Source organism: Sinohyriopsis cumingii, chromosome 17, assembly GCF_028554795.1.
Source record: "Sinohyriopsis cumingii isolate HCF-2022 chromosome 17, ASM2855479v2, whole genome shotgun sequence".
In the NCBI taxonomy this organism is placed as follows: Eukaryota; Metazoa; Mollusca; class Bivalvia; order Unionida; family Unionidae; genus Sinohyriopsis; species Sinohyriopsis cumingii.
The window spans coordinates 55937444-55956265 of record NC_142977.1 but is presented as its reverse complement, the minus strand read 5'-3'; the positions used below and the strand labels follow the sequence as shown (position 1 = coordinate 55956265).

Sequence of the window (18822 nt, the reverse complement as noted above, 5' to 3'; positions counted from 1 at the left end):
TGGCAACAGTATTTTATGGCAGATTGGCAAGGTTTGTATGAACTTGAAGGCCTCTAAGCCAGGATTTGGAATTTTAATTTAGCTTTAACAATTTTAGCCATATCGCTACGATATCTGCAATGTGGCAGTTTATAGTGATGTCTAGCATGCGGGCATCATGCACAGACATGAAGCATCATGTCCCACCCTGTCACATTATTCTGACACCTGGCCAAGCAGACTAACACTAATATCACAATGCTGAGCGCCAAGTGAGGCAGCTGCCAGTACCAGTTTTGTAAGTCTTTGTTATGACTTGGCCAGGGTTCGAACACGAAATCTCCGGCAGGATGATTTCTGTCCAATTTGTAAATATGCATGTATGCAGGCATGTATAGGATTTAACGGCATATCAACACAATAGTGGCTAAAAGTCACATTCTATAAATGTACAGATAAGAAACTGAAAATAAAACTAAAAAATTTAGGAAGATAAAACCTTCCTAATAACAAAAAGATGAAGTATGGATAGATAACAGATTAAAATGTCAAATCTCCATAAAAGTTATAGAAAAAAAAAACCCAATAAATTAAAAAATGTAAAATATTTAAAATATAGCATCAAAATATTCAGCTTAACAGATTTTTGACAAGTTGTTAAAAGCTTTTCCTATTTTTCTTGTAAATGCAGCCATATGTAATGGCAGCTTCTGCTTCATTTGTATAAACTTTTAAGCCCTTCATGCCAGGATACTTTCTGTTAATATCATCAAATTTTTTAAAGCAGTTTTGCAATGCCATTTAAAGGTTTGTCTATTTTTACTGACACCGGCCAGATCTGGTAGCATATCAATATCGTTATTTTGTATAAATTCTGAAAAGTCCTTCAGGTCAAGTTGGTGAAATCTGCCGAGCAGTTTTGAAGAAGTAATCTACAGATTTCACTAATTTTAGTAATGGCAACCATATTTGGTCACAGATTGGCATCGTCTATACATACTTTAAAGCCGTTCATGCCCAGACGCTAACTACCAAGTTTGGTTGAAATCATCAAGTGGTTTTTTGAGAAGCTTAAAAATAGCAAATGTTATGGATGTCACACAACTGATACAAGACCACACCATAAATCACCTGTCTTGATAACCAGGTGAACTAAAATGGGGGTGTATCAATACTTCAAACACTTGTCAATGAAAGGATGCAAACAAGAACTTGCCAATAACACTGCAACTGCCTCTGGTCACAAAGGCCTTAAGTGTACATTGTGTACATTATGTCAGTATGCATGATCAATGTCAGTATCCTTAGTCAATCAAGGCCACATGCAATTAAGGATGAATGCACAGAACAAATGGCCCAAGTGGGCATGGCATTCACTCACCTGGCTGATATGCACCTAATAGGCAAATAAAAAAGCAGTTGGCCAAGAAATCTGGATCACTAGGATACTGTCTTTAAATTTTAAAAATGTTTTCCGATGATTTTCATTGCAGATGTATTGAAAGCAATATCTGTAAGGTTTCTCTTTTCTGTGTATATTCATTTATATTTGATTGCACATCAGCATCATTCATCCAATATTGAATGGCTTCTATACAAGAATGTGTTGCATGAAAGTTGGTCAAATTCTGTTACGTGTTTTATCTTGCTTTGTAGTGTAAATATTTTCATACTTTTAGCAATAACAAGCGATATCAAAATGGTATCATTTGTACACAATCTCCAAGATCTTCAACCTAATTAGGTCAAGCTAATCAAGCTTCAAGCTAATCAAGTCGAATTAGTTAAAATTTTGTTAATCAGTTATTTAGTAGAAGTTATTAAAGGTTTTTCTATTATCTATAACAGTAGTCATATTTATTGGCATCAAATGTATCAGCTTACAAGACATTAAAACCAGAATGCTTCCTTTACAATTTGGTTAAATTCCACTGAGTCATTTTCAAGAAGTTATTTAAATATTTTCCACTTCAGTAATGGTGGCCATATTTGATGGTGAATTGGTACTTATTGTATATATTTTAAAGTGCTTAATGCAAGTATGTTTCTCAAACATTTTGTCAAAAAAGTTTTCTGAATTAGATTATCTGTTTTTCTATTATAAGTAACGATGGAACTTTATGCCAGAATGCTTTTGTTGAATGTGTCCACATTTGAAAAAGTCATAAAAAATGTTTTTAATACATTTTTTTTACACTTTTAGTAATGGTAATCATATTTAACAGCAGATTGCACAATATATCCCAGAATGCTTTCTGCAATGGTTGGTAAAAGAATTTCTATTTTTTTCCCAAAGAAATAATTGACGTTTTAATATTTAGAATAGTAGTGTCCATATTTGAAAGTGGATCATCATCATTTGAACAAATTTAAAACTACTTTGTGTCAGGAATCTTTGTCAAATTGTGTTGAACATTTGTCTTTGTGAATAAATCATTTCAATTTTGTTTTATTAATTTTTAGTAATAGTGCCAGTATTTTAAAGTGGATTTTCATTATTTGCATAAAACAGGGCCTTCTATGCCAGGATGATTTCTGTGAAGTTTAGTCAACTTTTCTCTAGTACCACTGGAGAATAAATCCTTTACAGGTGCTATACTGTTTGTAACTACTGTGATATTTTACTGATTGACATAATTTACACCAATTTGAAATGTCTAAATGCCTGACTGCTTTTTGTAAACCTTGATCAAATTGTGTTCAGCAGTTTTTGAGAAAATGTTGAAATGGCATCCATATTTGATAATGGATTATCATCCTTTGTAGAACACTGAAAGATCTTTATGCCAAGATGTACCAAATTTGGATGAAAATAGCAATTATTGATGGAAATTGGTCAGGTTTACCTAATTTTAGCAACAACAATCCTATCTTACAGTCCACTGGCATCATCTGCATAAATCTTTATAACCTTCATGCCAGGATGCTTTCTTTTAAATTTGGATATATTCTGCTGAGTTGTCTTCATGAAGAAGTTGTTTCAAAGTCTTTTAATTTTTGTAATGAGGCTGGCTATATTTAAAAGCAAAATTGCTTAATTTGTAAAAATTCAAACGCCATTTACGGCAAGATGCTATCTCAAAGATTTTGTTAAAACTGGCCCATTTGACAGATCAACAATAGATGCATTGACATTTCTAATACTTAGTGTTATGGATAGATGTGCTACAAAATTTGAATGCTTCAAGTATTCAAAAGCCATTTAAATTACTATGATCAGCTGATCAAGGTCCATAGCTACAAGAAACAAAGGCAAATGTTTTCATTTTTTTTTTAAGAATGAAGCATCTCAGGAAACCTGATGGAAATTAAAATAACACATGGAAAAACAAGAGTATTTACAAGCTTGTGCATAAATAGGTGTGATGGACGGCACTGTGTCACCTGGACCTTGACAACAAGATAATAAGATGTTAACCATCAACTTACCTTCAAATCCATAAAGTGCTCTACATGTGCCTATCACAGGGTAATCATCTGTTCCCGGGTTTTCAAATTCATCAACATCTGGTTCTGGAGGCATATCCTCTTCACCAGCAATTGGTCTGTTAAAATAAATTTTTGTTTGAGCTTCTTAATCAATGGAAATTAAACTACCATACATGATCAATTATAAGCTGGGTCCAACTACAAACTGCCCAGACCTAGGTTTGCCATTACATCATGTGCAGGCAGATCTGGGTCTATGTGATTTTCCACAAGTAATTAGTAGAACAAAGAACACTGACCCTGATCTGCCAATGTGTTATGTGAAAGCAGATCTGGGTCAATGTTGTTTGGACCTGACTTATAGGTGAATGAAGTATTTTTAAGCTATGTAAATCCCAATAATGAAATTTTAACTTTACTTTGGATTCATGTCAAACATGCAAATTGTCATATAAGTAGCCGTAACACCTCTTATGTTAATGTGGGGTGGTCTCTGTGTGGAGGAAACCAGACAGTTCAGACTAGAAATAAGTACCCCATGTGACATGGATGCATCAACCAATACGATGCAACTGGTCGTAAAGTTTTAACTGGGGCAGGGATGTAGCTCATACAATTTTGTCAAGAAACATTTTCTGGTTACTTCTGAATTTTCTTCAGATGATGTGCATGAGGTGGTGCTATTTCATTTTTGAAGTAAATTTTACGTTGATGTCCTGGTTGCTATGGGAATGATTCCCATATTTTTCATTGCAAAGTGATTTAGTCACTAAATTGAAATTAAGCTATTTCCTAAACCTTGTGTCTGCACATTTGTAAGGATAACCTCTGTATCTATCATATTTTCATTAACTTTCAAAGAAAATTACATAATTGTCGAAATTAATGCATATTTATGTGGGACTGGCAAGAAACAAACTCCTAGAATATCGATGTATAAACCTTAAGACTACAGCAATACTATTCTACATTTTCAGCTGATTACAAAAACTTATGTTTAAAGTATGTGTCATTCAAAAGTCTGAACACAACATTTGTTAATACTGTTTTCAATAATAAAATCTGCTTTCTGCTTAAGTAGGATAGAGAGGCAGTAAGGGAACTCCAAGCTTATCTGTATTTAAACTTCTAATCTATTGCAATATTAAATATGAATGCACGACAAAATGCCAACATATGACATTCAAACACATCTTTTTTTACACAAGACTTCAACACTATTCTCAATGATAAATGAAGCTTTCTGTTTAAGTTGGTGAGACAATCATGACAGAATCTCATAGTAAATCAGTGTATAAACTTCAGATCCACAGTAATATGATACTGTTGTTGTTGGTGGTGGTGGTGGTGGGTTTAACGCCATTTTTCAGCACACGATAGGCTGTGCATGGTGGCCAGTATTAATGGTGGAGGAAGAACCCGGGAAAACCCCGAGAAGAACCACCGACCCATGAGAAGCTACTGGCAAGCTTTCTCACATACCCACATTGGCCGAATCCTGGACTTGAACCCACGCAGATAGAGGTGAGATGGCAGTGATCCGTAACGGAGAGAGCTTTAAACCACTCGGCCACTCAGGGCCTTAATATGATACTAAAGTTTCAGCTGAATTCAACCTCCAATGTAAAAGATAGGTGATTTTAAAAATGAGAATGCAAAACTTCAATACTTGTTTCACCTTTTAAGCTTAAACCTTCAAGACCAGCAAGATTGGCACTTCTATCAAAACATAAACTGAAGACCTATAATGATTTATCAAAGGCTTTCACCTGAATGTAGCAAGTGATGAAGAAGATACATGACTTTAAAAAACTTTCAGGCAAAACATTAATGCTGTTGATAATGGCACTTCTGTTACCATTGGAAAGGTAAGCACTGTATGGAAGCCTGTACATAGCATTTGATGATGCTGTTGATAATGGCACTTCTGTTACCATTGGAAAGGTAAGCACTGTATGGAAGCCTGTACATAGCATTTGATGATGCTGTAATAACAACTGAAGGAGCGATGAATGGTTTTTGGTAGTTTTGACACGCAAATTTATATTTAAATTTATTGTATTTTATGTTATTTGATGTAAATGTGATGTGACTCTACTGTGATCTCGGAGGTGAAGGAAACTAACACTGCCCTGGACTGGCTGATTGATCTGAATATGATGGAATATATTCAATTCCTAGGTAAGGGGAGTAAAGTGCATCACCCTGAGATACACAATTGCAGCTGACCAGGCTGTTCAAGGTAGGATTAAATTGTGTAACCAATTGACTGGGAGTCTGGCACATTATCCAATGAACCACCATGGTCTGAGTGTATACTTATCATCACAAATTTCATTACCAGATCCAACCAAGAACCAATAAGGTTGACAATGCACTATTTTGTCTTAAACAAGAACATGAATAGAACAGCCTAGCTCTCAAGGACTTTATTTGCAAGTTGGTTCTGCATTCCTTATAGAAATGTTTTATTATCAACTTCAAACTACTTACGCATAAACATTATGAGGTGGGATTGGTGTTCCTGGAGCAGATATAATGTTTCCTTGAACACTGCCATCTGATGTACTCTGTGAAATGGAATCATCAGAAGTGCTATGCCGCCGTGACTTCCCCTCAGCATCTGCTAGGTATTCCTGTGGTTAGAAAATTAGTGAATAAATTAATTATGACTAAAAACCTGTGCAATAAGTTTAAAATAGAACAAAATCATATATGTCTACTCAATGAATAAAGCTATGATATAACACTATACACAGTCATCCTCACTATAATGTGCCTCATTACAACATGATCCTTTATATAACACTAGAATAGTAAAATTACTTTATGTCTACTCTGTGGCCATACTGGATACCAGACTGGCACCATTCCTGCAAAGTGCCAACATGACATTATAAGAAGTCTTTTGGTGAAAATACAATATTGGTACAACCAAACATCTAGGACAAAAAGTTAGAAGTTTTAAAGATGGCCATTGTGGAGGTCACAAAAGAAGTTGGACTGGCACCATTTTCATTTAAGACCAAATAGACATCACAAGAAGTCTTGATGATATGACTATTAATTCAGTAGAAATTTTAATAACTAGATTTTCAAGATGGTGAGTTTGGATGGCATACTAAATATCTGAATGGCACCATTTTCATTTAGGACCAAAGAGACATTTTAAGAATTTTTCAGTAAAACCCCAATGCTGATATGACCATCCATTCTGGAGGATTAACGATAATATTTTCATGATGGCCCCAGTGGTGGCCATATGAAAACCCAATGGCAATATTACTTTTTGTTCAGCAATAGCGATAGTAAAAATTTCAAGATGACCAATGTGGCAGCCATATTGGACATCAGGTTGGCACCATTTTCATTTAGGACCAACAAGACATCATAAGAAATTTTTTAGTTAAAATCCCATATAGATCATCCATTCAGGAGGAGTAGCAAGATGATGTCCAAGATGTCCACTGTGGTGGCCATAATGGATATCAGACTGGTACCATTTTCATTTAGGACAATTAGATATCATAAAGAAGTCTTCTGGTAAAATTCCTGTGTCAATATGACCTTCCATTCAAGAATAGTTGCAATAACAAGATGTTCAAGATGGACACTATTTTTACTCAAGACAAACTAGACATCATAGAAAGTCTTTAAGTGAAAACCCCATGTTGATGTGACCATCCAATCAGGAGGAGTGAAACAATAGTTTCAGTATGGCTGCTGTGGCAGCCATGTTAAACATCAGATCAGCACCAACAAGACATTGTAAGAAGTTTTAAGTTGAAAACCCCATGTCAATATGGCTTTCCATTTAAGAGTAATGATAACAATATTCTAAGATAGCTGAAGTGGTGGCCACATTGTATCAGATCAGCAACATTTCATTTAAGACCAATAGAACATCATAAGAATGTTTTTAGGGAAACCCCATGTTGAGAGATAGTATGCACTGTGTTTATCTGTTTTATGATGGTATTCATTACACAATACTTGTATCTACAGTTATTTGGATTTAATAATTTGAAAATATTATGGGTAAATTAAACACTACCCACCTGTGGTTGTTTGCTAGCAAGTATATTGCTTCCATTAATGTGCAAGTCCTAACAAACTGTACTTGCATTAATAGTTGAGTTTTGCTGTATTAACACTGTCTAATGCAATAACGTTTTGATTAAAGTTTTATTTTCCCTTTTCCATAAGTCAGATTTAATTTCTAAGTGATATTTCCCAAGTTTTTTGCATGTTCTTGTTGCTTAATAATCCCTTGGCTTGTAAAGACAGAACTCTCTTTGTTTTCAAGCTGACAATCCTTTTGATCGAGCCATGAATTTAGTACATGTACTTGTTCAGTACCAAGCAGAGTTCTACCTCTTCCAGTGAATGTGTTTTCCCATTTGACAACCCTATGAACATGCTGCACATTTGATACTTGCTCAGTGACAAGTAACAGATGGTGGTTATTTAAACACCATCATTTTGCTGTGTTCAGTTGCAGCCTTTCATAGATTTTACATGCTGTATTATCAGTGTTACTTACAGAGCCCAAGTCCCATCTCTACAAAAGCACTATCATGTGACAGCAAAACAGAGGAAACAGAGTTGGATGATATTTATAACTAGATAATGGCAACTTGCAATGACTAGACAATGATGGAAGTTTTCAGAACTTTTATCAGACAATGAGGACGAATTCTTGGACTTTGTACCAGATCCAGTATAAGATACTGTGAATCACAAAAATGTGGATGTAACTTTTCATTGTTTATTAGAAAGACATGTGGAATTAACATATTATGGGATATTGTGAATCAGATTATTCTGAACTATTTTTATACTGGTATGTGACCTATAATTAAATTTATGGATTTATCATATCAATGGATTTAAAATGTCAAGTAATATGGATTTTAATGAATTTAATTAGAACAAATCCTAAGTTGTATCTGTGACACATTTCACTCAATAATACAAGCCTATCATCCATTTATCTACCTCTCCAGCCGGGCTTGTTTATTTTTTCAACGAGTAACTCTGACTCACTGATAACAACTCAACTCTTCAGACAGATCTGACTTGCGAAGTACACCTTGATTTATAGGAGGGTCAAAGAGAAATATGGCATTTTGAAACCCTAAAGGGAGGGAGGGGTTGACTTACAGCCAAGTCAACCTGACAGCATACATGGTACAAATTTTGAGATTATGATGTCCAGAAAACTAAATTGGCGGCTCCAGACATTTATGTCAATGATGGTAAACCTGTAAATAATCTGTTCCATATACATGTAAGTGAAAAATTGTAGATGAGAACTTTCTTTAAATATTTATATTTAAAAGAATCCCGCATCCACTCACCCATAAAAATTCATTACCTAACCTGCACAAAAATGCATTGGGAGATTTTTTACTGAACCTTTATGCAAAGTCTGATGGCATAACAAATACTAAAATTTGGATAAAGAAAACCCCAAATGAAGATAGCATTTTGATTGCTATGTCTGACTTTCATTCTATTTATTATAAGTAAAACAAATAATCAAAGTAAGCTTCGGGCAATCTACCATACAAGAAGGTAGCTGCATGACAAGCTTATACCCACAGTATCCATTTTAGAAGTATAAACTTCTGGGGAAATTCACATATAATCAATGATTTTTGCATGATCTTTCTGACATAGCTGTTTTAGAAATAAGTTTGAATCCCACAAATACACATCCAAGAATGGACACTGCACCCATATAACAAACATTTCTATGAAAACCCTGCACAGAAATCACTGCTGGCACTGGAAAAGCAAGCACCTTGTACATTTTCTCCACTTACAGTGACTTAACAAAAATCTTTATGTCATAAATCATATATACTAGCGAATAAGCAAAGTCCAACTGCAAACTGCACATACCCAGATCTGCCATCACATAAAGCACAGACAGATCTAGGTCTGTGTCATTTGAAAGGAGTAATCAATAGAATAAAAAATATTGACCCTGATCTGCTGAAGCATAATGCAATGGTAGATCAGGGTCTATGCTGCTTGCTGGATTTGACACATAACCGAGTAAATAAGCAAGTATATACAGCATTTTTTATTTATATATATATATATATATATATATATATATATATATATATATATATATATATATATATATATATATATATAATGCTTGTTCATTAGAAACTTTTAGTTTACCTGGAATTTTTTACACTCTTGTTGTAAAGCTTCTAATTTTTGTGCATTTTCTTCTAATTTCTTGTCTAGAGAGTGAGGGTCACCTAATGCATTGTTATTTGCATACACTTCCTTCAGCTTTAACATTCCTTCTCTGAAATGAAGAAAAATTGATATATGTAAACATTCAATACTAAATCATTGTTGGCCTGAAAAAAGAGAAAATACTGAACCACAGCAACTTCCATTGCTTGCCATGGTACCCCCCCCCATGACTCTATCCAGATCATGGTGCAGGAATCATGATAAGAATGGGCTGGTATGTAAAGAGTAAAGTAACAATCTTGTGTATTCTAATTTTGAAAAGAATGATGAAAAAATATATATCTGCCTTGTGTTTACTAGTCTTGGATAAATTACTGGCCACTTGGTGGTTGTCCACCTTGACCATTGGTCAAAGTATGTGATCCTGAACAAAATTTACATGCAGAAACCATCATTTTATTACATTTTCAGTGCAGAAACCATTATTTTATTACATTTTTAGTTCAGAAACTATTATTTTATTACATTTTCATGATGGTAATCTATAACCTGCAGAATCTATAAGTTGCTTAATTACCTAATACAGCCTTCCAAAAAGTTTGGTCATGGACTAAAATTAAATTTATTCTGCAAAACCCACTTTTTAAAAAAGTCACAATGATCTTGACCTTTGAGATTTTGACCCTAGAGTTAAGAGACCTCTTTCATACTTTAATTACAAGTCCTCCACAAACTTTGTTCAAGGTACAAGGTCCAGAACTAGAGCTACTGTGCAAAAGTGATTTTTCTTCTTTCAACCACTGTTCATCTATAACAAAGCTTCCTTGATGGCAGCAAAGTTCAGATTGAGCCATGATAAACTCGGCCATCTTGTACGGTGGAGACCAGCTTATCTATGTAACACGTGCTACTTTACCCTTTCAAGCCCAACCAGCTGGTTTACAAACCTGGCTTTTATTACCGATTTAAGTACCAGAGAGGGAAGTGGGATGTACATTACCTTTCAGCAGTTTCTCTTGCAATATCTTTTTTAAATGCATCTATCTTCTTCAACAACTGTTTTTTCCTCTGATTAGGGGGAAGATCACTGAAATCTTCTTTCTGTTCATCCAGCTGAAGATATCAAGATGGTGTATTAAAATAAAACTTCCATCAGAAGATCATTGAATAATTTGCTAAATATACCCCAGCTCTCTTGCATCCCACCCCAACTACCATGATACAGGTAAGTCTATAGTCAAACAAGGCCAGGACCTGCACGTCCTGCCCATAATCAAAGCATTGCTATAAAATATGTGACACTGTACCCAAGGTCAAAAGGTTGAGTAAGAATGTTGCATTATGAATTGTCTTCCCTTCATAATGGTTCATTCAATGCATGAATTCCTTCAAGGAATTTTGGAAATAAAAGGAAATGGTGATTTCATAACAAATTCTGAGATTAGATGTCTTCACAAGATTTCATCATATATTCAGCTTCATGTCAAAAAATTCAAGAACAAAATGTTTAGAAACATAGTGAACTGTTGGCATGAGTATCTTCAGATTGTGATCATAATATGCCCCAAGTATACAGCATTTCAATGAAAACTGAAACCAAATGAATTATATATATATATATATATATATATATATATATATATATATATATATATATATATATAAATAAATTATCTTAAGTGTTCAAAATGTTATACTTCACACAAGGATACAAATCAAAGAATTACATTTCCCATTGCTGCAACATTGACCTTAAGGCAGGTAGCATTTCTAAGGTATGCAACATACTGTCTGGTCATGAGAGATACCTGGGCAATTTCATTAAAATATCTTGTGTTTCAAAAGGATATGACCTTGACCTTGAGGCAGTGGCATTGTTATAGTACACAACACACCACCTGGACATGCTATGCAATCTACAAAAGATTCTTTAAAATATTTTCAAAGGTTCAAAAGTTACATGCCAGACATAGATACAAGTCAAAGAACAACATTTTTCAGTTGTGATGACCTTGAGGTGGGGAATGTAAATATGATATGTCATGCATGATCTCAGAATTGCATGATCTTGACCTTGAGGCAGGAGATATGGCTTTGACATATGACATACTATCTAAACACATAATATTTTTGGATAAAGTTTCATGAAAATCTCTCCACCAACCACATAGTTTTGGATCAGGTAAGTAAATATATTACACACAGACAAATGCCATAAAATCTGATTCCCTTAAGATGGGCATATAAAAAGGATGATAATTCTAAACAAAATAGTGGGAGCAAGTGACTTGTCAATATGGGTATCTTCTGATGATGACCATAATATCTGTGCAAAGTTTGATTGAAATTAATCCAGTAGTTTTGACATGACATCAATCAAGAGCAAATCTTGATGGATGACAGATGATGGACATAGGACCATACAATATGTTCACTTAGTCTTATGACCATATCAGCTAAAATTTTCCTGAAATAATTTTTTTTAGTTCTAATAGTTTAGGGTATCTTCTGATTCCAGTTAATTAGACATATTTGTCAGATTATTTACTACAAAGTGTATTGACCAGTTTCTACTCATACCTGTGTAGTTATTACTGATCTACACTCAACATACTGTTTTGTTTTGTTTGGTGTTTTACAGCACAGCAACACAAGTAGTATTTAGTGCTACGGTGATTGGAGTTAAGTATTTTGCCCAAGCACACACCACAGTAGCTGACCCAGGCTGGTCTGAAGGTACAGTCCAGCATGCAAACTACTGAGCCACTGTGGCTCCACTCAACATACTTTGGTATAGTGTTATTAATTATGAGAGACCAATATGCCATCTTGTTCAAGTCTTTTAGGGAGAGATCGAAATAAACCAGAGTGAATGATAATTCTGTACCTGTGCTGCTGAGTGTAATATATCGATAGGTCCTAATCATGTGACTGCAGTTCACCTGGCACCCGACAAAAGGTACATGTCACTATACAACATTTAATAACACTCTACTCTGGTACATATGTAGCTACCAAGAGCGGATACACTTTGAGTATGCTGTACAGCTTTACATGTTGGTGAGAATAATGACTTTTCTCCTAGATTTATGAAAACTATAGTAGCTAACCAAACCATATGAAACAAAATACTAAATATATGGTTCAATTATGGCCTTACTTTCCACCTCTTAAATCTATTCCACAATTTGAAATGTTTTTGTGTAAACATCTGTATTTCACATTCTAGGAAAGTGGTGGAGGATGCATCCAGGATCATATCCAGAATCTGATGTAATAAATGTATTATACATTATACCTATATCAATCCTGTGCACTGGATTTTGTGGCATGCACTTGAATGAGTCTCTATTTCAACAATAATTAACATTAAATACTGAAAGCCCATAAACAAGATGCAGGGATATGGTGATTGGTTCACATGTACAGTCTAATCTTGTTAATCATACTTTCATTTATTCAATTATCATATTTTTATTACATCATATAATAATTTACAGCTAATTATTAAAAAACCTTACCAGTGTGTCATAAAGTTTATTAAATCCAATGCTTTTAACAGAAATGGTTACTGTATGATTAACGAGACTTGACAGTGCAACAACATTAACCTCTAAACTACTGTTTTCTTGGATTTATTCATGCACTAGGTGATTAACATATCATATTTACCTGCATATCAAGTACACAAAACTCTAAACAGCAAAGAGCTGATGTGGCAGCAAATCTGTATATATATGTACTGTTTAGTTTCAATCACAAAGGCACAGAACAAATGACACTGACATTATGTACCTTTAGACTGTGTCTATACATGTACTGTTTAATTTCAACCACAAGGGCATAGAACAAATGACACTGACATTACGTGACTTCAGTGTGTCTATGCATGTACTGTTTAATTTCAATCACAAAGGCATAGAACAAATGACACTGACATTACGTGACTTCAGACTGTGTCTATGCATGTACTGTTTAATTTCAATCACAAATGCATAGAACAAATGACACTGACATTACGAGACTTCAGACTGTGTCTATGCATGTACTGTTTAATTTCAATCACAAGGGCATGGAACAAATGACACTGACATTACGTGACTTCCGACTGTGTCTATGCATGTACTGTTTAATTTAAATCACAAGGGCATATAACAAATGACACTGACACTATGTGCCTTCAGACTGTGTCTATACATGTACTGTTTTATTTAAATCACAAGGGCATATAACAAATGACATTGACACTATGTGCCTACAGACTGTGTCTATACATGTACTGTTTAATTTAAATCACAAGGGCATAGGACAAATGACACTGACATTATGTGCCTTCAGACTGTGTCTATACATGTGCTGTTCAATTTAAATAACAAGAAGACAAAATGCAAAGACGTCATATATTTCCAGGTCTGTTTCAATACTCTTTGATTTGAATGAGATATAGAACAACAATACAAACATTATGTGACTGCCGATCTGGATCAATGCTATGTGTAGTTTTATGTGTATTACACACCTTGAAAACATAAAAAAAACGGTCTTAAAAGACACTGGGAAATTATTAATTTTCAACCCCCAGTTGGGGCTCCAATCGCAAGTCTTTCATCCTTATGAAGGTTATCTACTTACTTGCATCAAAATCTATAAATGTTGTGCACAAAGCAATGCAATACGATTTCTGTTCTCTGTATTGTAACATTAACTTATAATTAGCACTCTCTTATCCTTCATGAATAATAACGAGATGTCCCTGGCTCATATTACAGAGACGCATTAATAGTTAAATACATTTTGATTGGTAACTATGCAACTGTTTGACAGTTACGCTAAATTGAGGATTAGTGACCAAAAAGAGTCTCCAGGACAATGTTTTAAACCTTAAAGGATTAGCATCATTAAATTTTACTTTAATCCATTTAGTTCAGAGTCAACAGCTGCAGATTCCATTGATATACAAAATAGATGTTTTCTGTAATTTGTATGCATCCACAGTTCTTTGATATAAACTAATTACAAAATCTGAAGGTATTATTTTAATATTCCTTCATTTCACTTTAAAGTAAAGCAATTTCAAATGTCATTTATGAATAACTAGATACCATATGAACTCTTTTAGTGAAAGTATGAATGTATGTATAGAGCTTAATGACACATCAGCACAATCCTGGCCTTTCTGTATCAAGTTAGCTTAGGTATCTCCAAAAAGTCAAATGGAAGAAAGATAAAACTGAAAAATGTACAAATCCTTACAAATATAAAGTCTGCTTTTTTATATATAAACTGACTCTTTTTTAAAAAGTCACAAACTGTCTCAACTGAAATATCATCATAGGAACATTCATGGGCAAAAATGTTGCTTAAATTAGTTGCCTCATAAAATATGTGTGAGGGTATCAATATGAAAATCTGATCAGAATAAGTACAGTGCCGTCTTAAGGCATGGGCACACTAGGCAGTTGCCCAGGGCCTCACGCTTCTAGAGGCATCATGCTGCCCATATTGTTAACGAATATTGAAAGATCTTTTGGCAATTTAATTAGCTTTAAAAGTGCAGTGGGAAGCACGTTTCCTAATTTTAAAACATAGTGACATCTAGCTGAATTCCTGTGGGTGGGTAGGGCCGGTAGGGGGCCCCAATGCATTGCTTTGCCCAGAGCCTACAATGTTGTTAAGACGACCCTAAATAAGTAGCTACAAGATTTTCATCCTGGCTGCCATGTTTGAGATCTAATTGGTGCCATTTTCAATTGGGATCAACTACATATCATAGAAGCCTTTGAGTGAAATTCTCATATCAAATTCGACCGTCTGTTCTGGTGAGGTAATGATAAGTTTTTTATGAAGGCCACTACAGTGACTATATTGGAAGTCAGATTTCAGAGAAGTTCCATTTTTATTTAGAATAAACTAGACATCATAAGAAGTCTTTCAGTGAAAACCATGTGTCAATATGACCAACTATTCAGCTGTAACAAGATTTTTCAAGACAGCCATACTACATGTCCAAAGGTTTACCATTTTCATTTAATACAAACCAGGCATGATGTCTTTTAGCTAAAACTCTATTTCAATATAAATATCTTATCAGGAGGAGATGCAATAACAACATTTTCAAGGACAACTAGACCAGGGGATGGATGTGTTTTTAAAGTTTCATGGCAATGCTCATACAAGCGTAGGCGGAGTGGTGAGAGCTAACTTTTGCTAATGGATAGATAACATGTGGATGACAGAGGAAAGGCCATCACACAAGCTTGTTTCGTTTATAACTCTAAGAAAAACTGAGTTGACAGTGATTTTTTTTTTTACATACACATCGTCTGATGAGGACCATAACATTTCCCAGGTTTCATGTCAATCAATGAAGCTGTGAGACTAGTTGCAATCACAATAATTCTGTCATACACTGTATCCAGCTCAGCTAAAAGTCAAAAAGTGAACTCCTAAAAATTAGTGCAGGAGCAAAATGATTTGTTGACACATGCAAGTATATGTGATGACTACATTACCTACTAATCTTTCATGCAAACACATGAACAAGATATCCAAGTGGGGCTGATTTTGCCCACTTGGCTTATAAAACTTGACAGTTACTTGTTTCACTAAGCAGGTTATTGCAGCAGTATTAGAACACATCCTGTGTACAGTATCTCCCAAACTTTATATGATGTTGATTTTACATATTTTAATGTAGCATCATAATTTTGTTTCTCTAAAAATGAAAGTAAATTTAATATGCACAGTCACTTGCTCATAATTGAACACATCCAAGATCTTAATGATGCAAGCATTTATTCCAGATTTGATCAAAATCAGATAACAAAAATGGCATCTCAAGTGGTATCAAGGTCAGTAAATTTGATGCAAGATCATCTGGCTAAAATCTGCAGATTTCATTCATGATCAAAGGCAGTGATAACAATAAACTGCTGAGTCATGGATACACAACACATGATGGATGACAAACAATGGGCATTAGGGTATACCTTATAGCTAGGTGAGTTAAAAACTGAGTGACTATTTCTATTCACAATATTGTATGATCGAGGGGGATTAGCATGAGGATTACTATTTGCACCCACCTCTATAAAACAAGGAATATAATTACTCAATAGGATAATGTTAATGCAAGTTTTATTTGTTCTTTTATGGCACATCAACACATGTAGCTCATTTACTACTGAGGCAACTAGAGCAAAGTATCTCATCGAAGGTCAGTGTTATCATACTGGGTGGGTGATAGAGGCGACTGCCCAAGGTGCCAAGACAGATGGGGTGCAATTTTGTGGAGTTTGCAGTATCTTTTGGGGGGGGGGGCACTGCATGTGGTGATTGCCTGGGGCACTGTTTTGTCCAGCGCAAACTAGCAATGACACTACCCAAGTACACACCAAGGTAACTGACCAGAGCTGATCCAATGGTAGTATTTAAACCCACACCCTTTCAAACAAGTCTGGCATGTCAACTATGAGTTAACACAGATTCAAAGTCTTCCTTCTTGCTCTGGCTCTATAAAACCTTCCACATGACCTTGATCCTTGACATTATACATATAATCTTGCACATGACCTTAATCCTTGACATTATACATATAATCTTGCACATGACCTTAATCCTTGACATTATACATATAATCTTGCACATGACCTTAATCCTTGAGATTATTTATATAATCTTGCACATGACCTTAATCCTTGATATTATACATATAATCTTGCACATGACCTTATTCCTTGACATTATTCATATAATATTGCACATGACCTTAATCCTTCACATTATACACATAATCTTGCACATGACCTTATTCCTTGACATTATACATATAATCTTTCACATGACCTTAATCCTTGACATTATACATATAATCTTGCACATGACCTTAATCCTTGAGATTATTTATATAATCTTTCACATGACCTTAATCCTTGATATTATACATATAATCTTTCACATGACCTTAATCCTTGACATTATACATATCTTGCACATGACCTTAATCCTTGGTATTATTCATATAATCTTTCACTTGACCTTAATCCTTGACATTATACATATAATCTTGCACATGACCTTAATCCTTGACATTATACATATAATCTTGCACATGACCTTAATCCTTGACATTATACACATAATCTTGCACATACCGTAATCCTTGAGATTATTTACATAATCTTGTACATGACCTTAATCCTTGATAGTATGCATATAATCTTGCACATGACCTTAATCCTTGACATTATACATATACTCTTATAATCTTTCACATGACCTTAATCCTTGACATTATACATATAATCTTGCACATGACCTTAATCCTTGACATTATACATATAATCTTGCACATGACCTTAATCCTTGACATTATTCATATAATCTTGCACATGACCTTAATCCTTCACATTATACATATAATCTTGCACATGACCTTATTCCTTGACATTATATATATAATCTTTCACATGACCTTGATCCTTGACATTATACATATAATCTTGCACATGACCTTAATCCTTGATATTATTCATATAATCTTTCACATGACCTTAATCCTTGACATTATACATATAATCTTGCACATGACCTTATTCCATGACATTATATATATAATCTTTCACATGACCTTGATCCTTGACATTATACATATAATCTTGCACATGACCTTAATCCTTAACATTATACATATAATCTTTCACATTACCTTAATCCTTGACATTATTCATATAATCTTGCACATGACCTTAATCCTTGACATCATACATATAATCTTGCACATGACCTTAATCCTTGACATTATACATGAGGATTAATTATTCACAGAAAGTGCAAACAGAAGCCACTGTATGCTAAGAAATTTTCAAGCAGCTATTTGTTCCCAAGTTATAAAAAGACCTTTTCATATGATGTTGAATTGGTTCTCTAGGTGCACAAGTACAATCAGTATGTTCACTCAGCATTTTACAATACCAATAACAAAATCAAGTGAAAATCTGTTCAGTATGCAGCAAATAAAAAACCTTGTTTTAAAAAGTTTCACCCTGCAGACACAGGAACCTTGTTTAGCCATATTTGTTCCTGTGCTCTTTTGTTTCCACATTAAAGACTTTCCAAGGACAATTTTGAAAAGGAGCCCAGCCTATAATTGTTGGTGATGGGGAGATGATGGCTTATACATCAGATCAGCAC

At 34.4% G+C, this 18822-nt stretch overlaps 1 protein-coding gene across 3 annotated transcripts in view; it reads right to left on the bottom strand.

Moving 5' to 3' along the window:
* The window catches only part of LOC149778803 (formin-binding protein 1-like), a 131920-nt gene that overhangs the window by 15420 nt on the left and 97678 nt on the right, over positions 1-18822 (bottom strand). For 2 of the 3 annotated variants that reach the window (XM_089939559.1, XM_089939560.1), the window contains 4 exons: positions 10631-10743; positions 9607-9739; positions 5902-6044; positions 3409-3524 (listed from right to left, as the gene is read on the bottom strand). In XM_089939559.1, the coding sequence (XP_089795685.1) occupies positions 3409-3524; positions 5902-6044; positions 9607-9739; positions 10631-10743 (505 nt within the window). The remainder of the gene's footprint in view (positions 1-3408; positions 3525-5901; positions 6045-9606; positions 9740-10630; positions 10744-18822) is intronic. The other variant, XM_089939561.1, reaches the window with a different exon arrangement.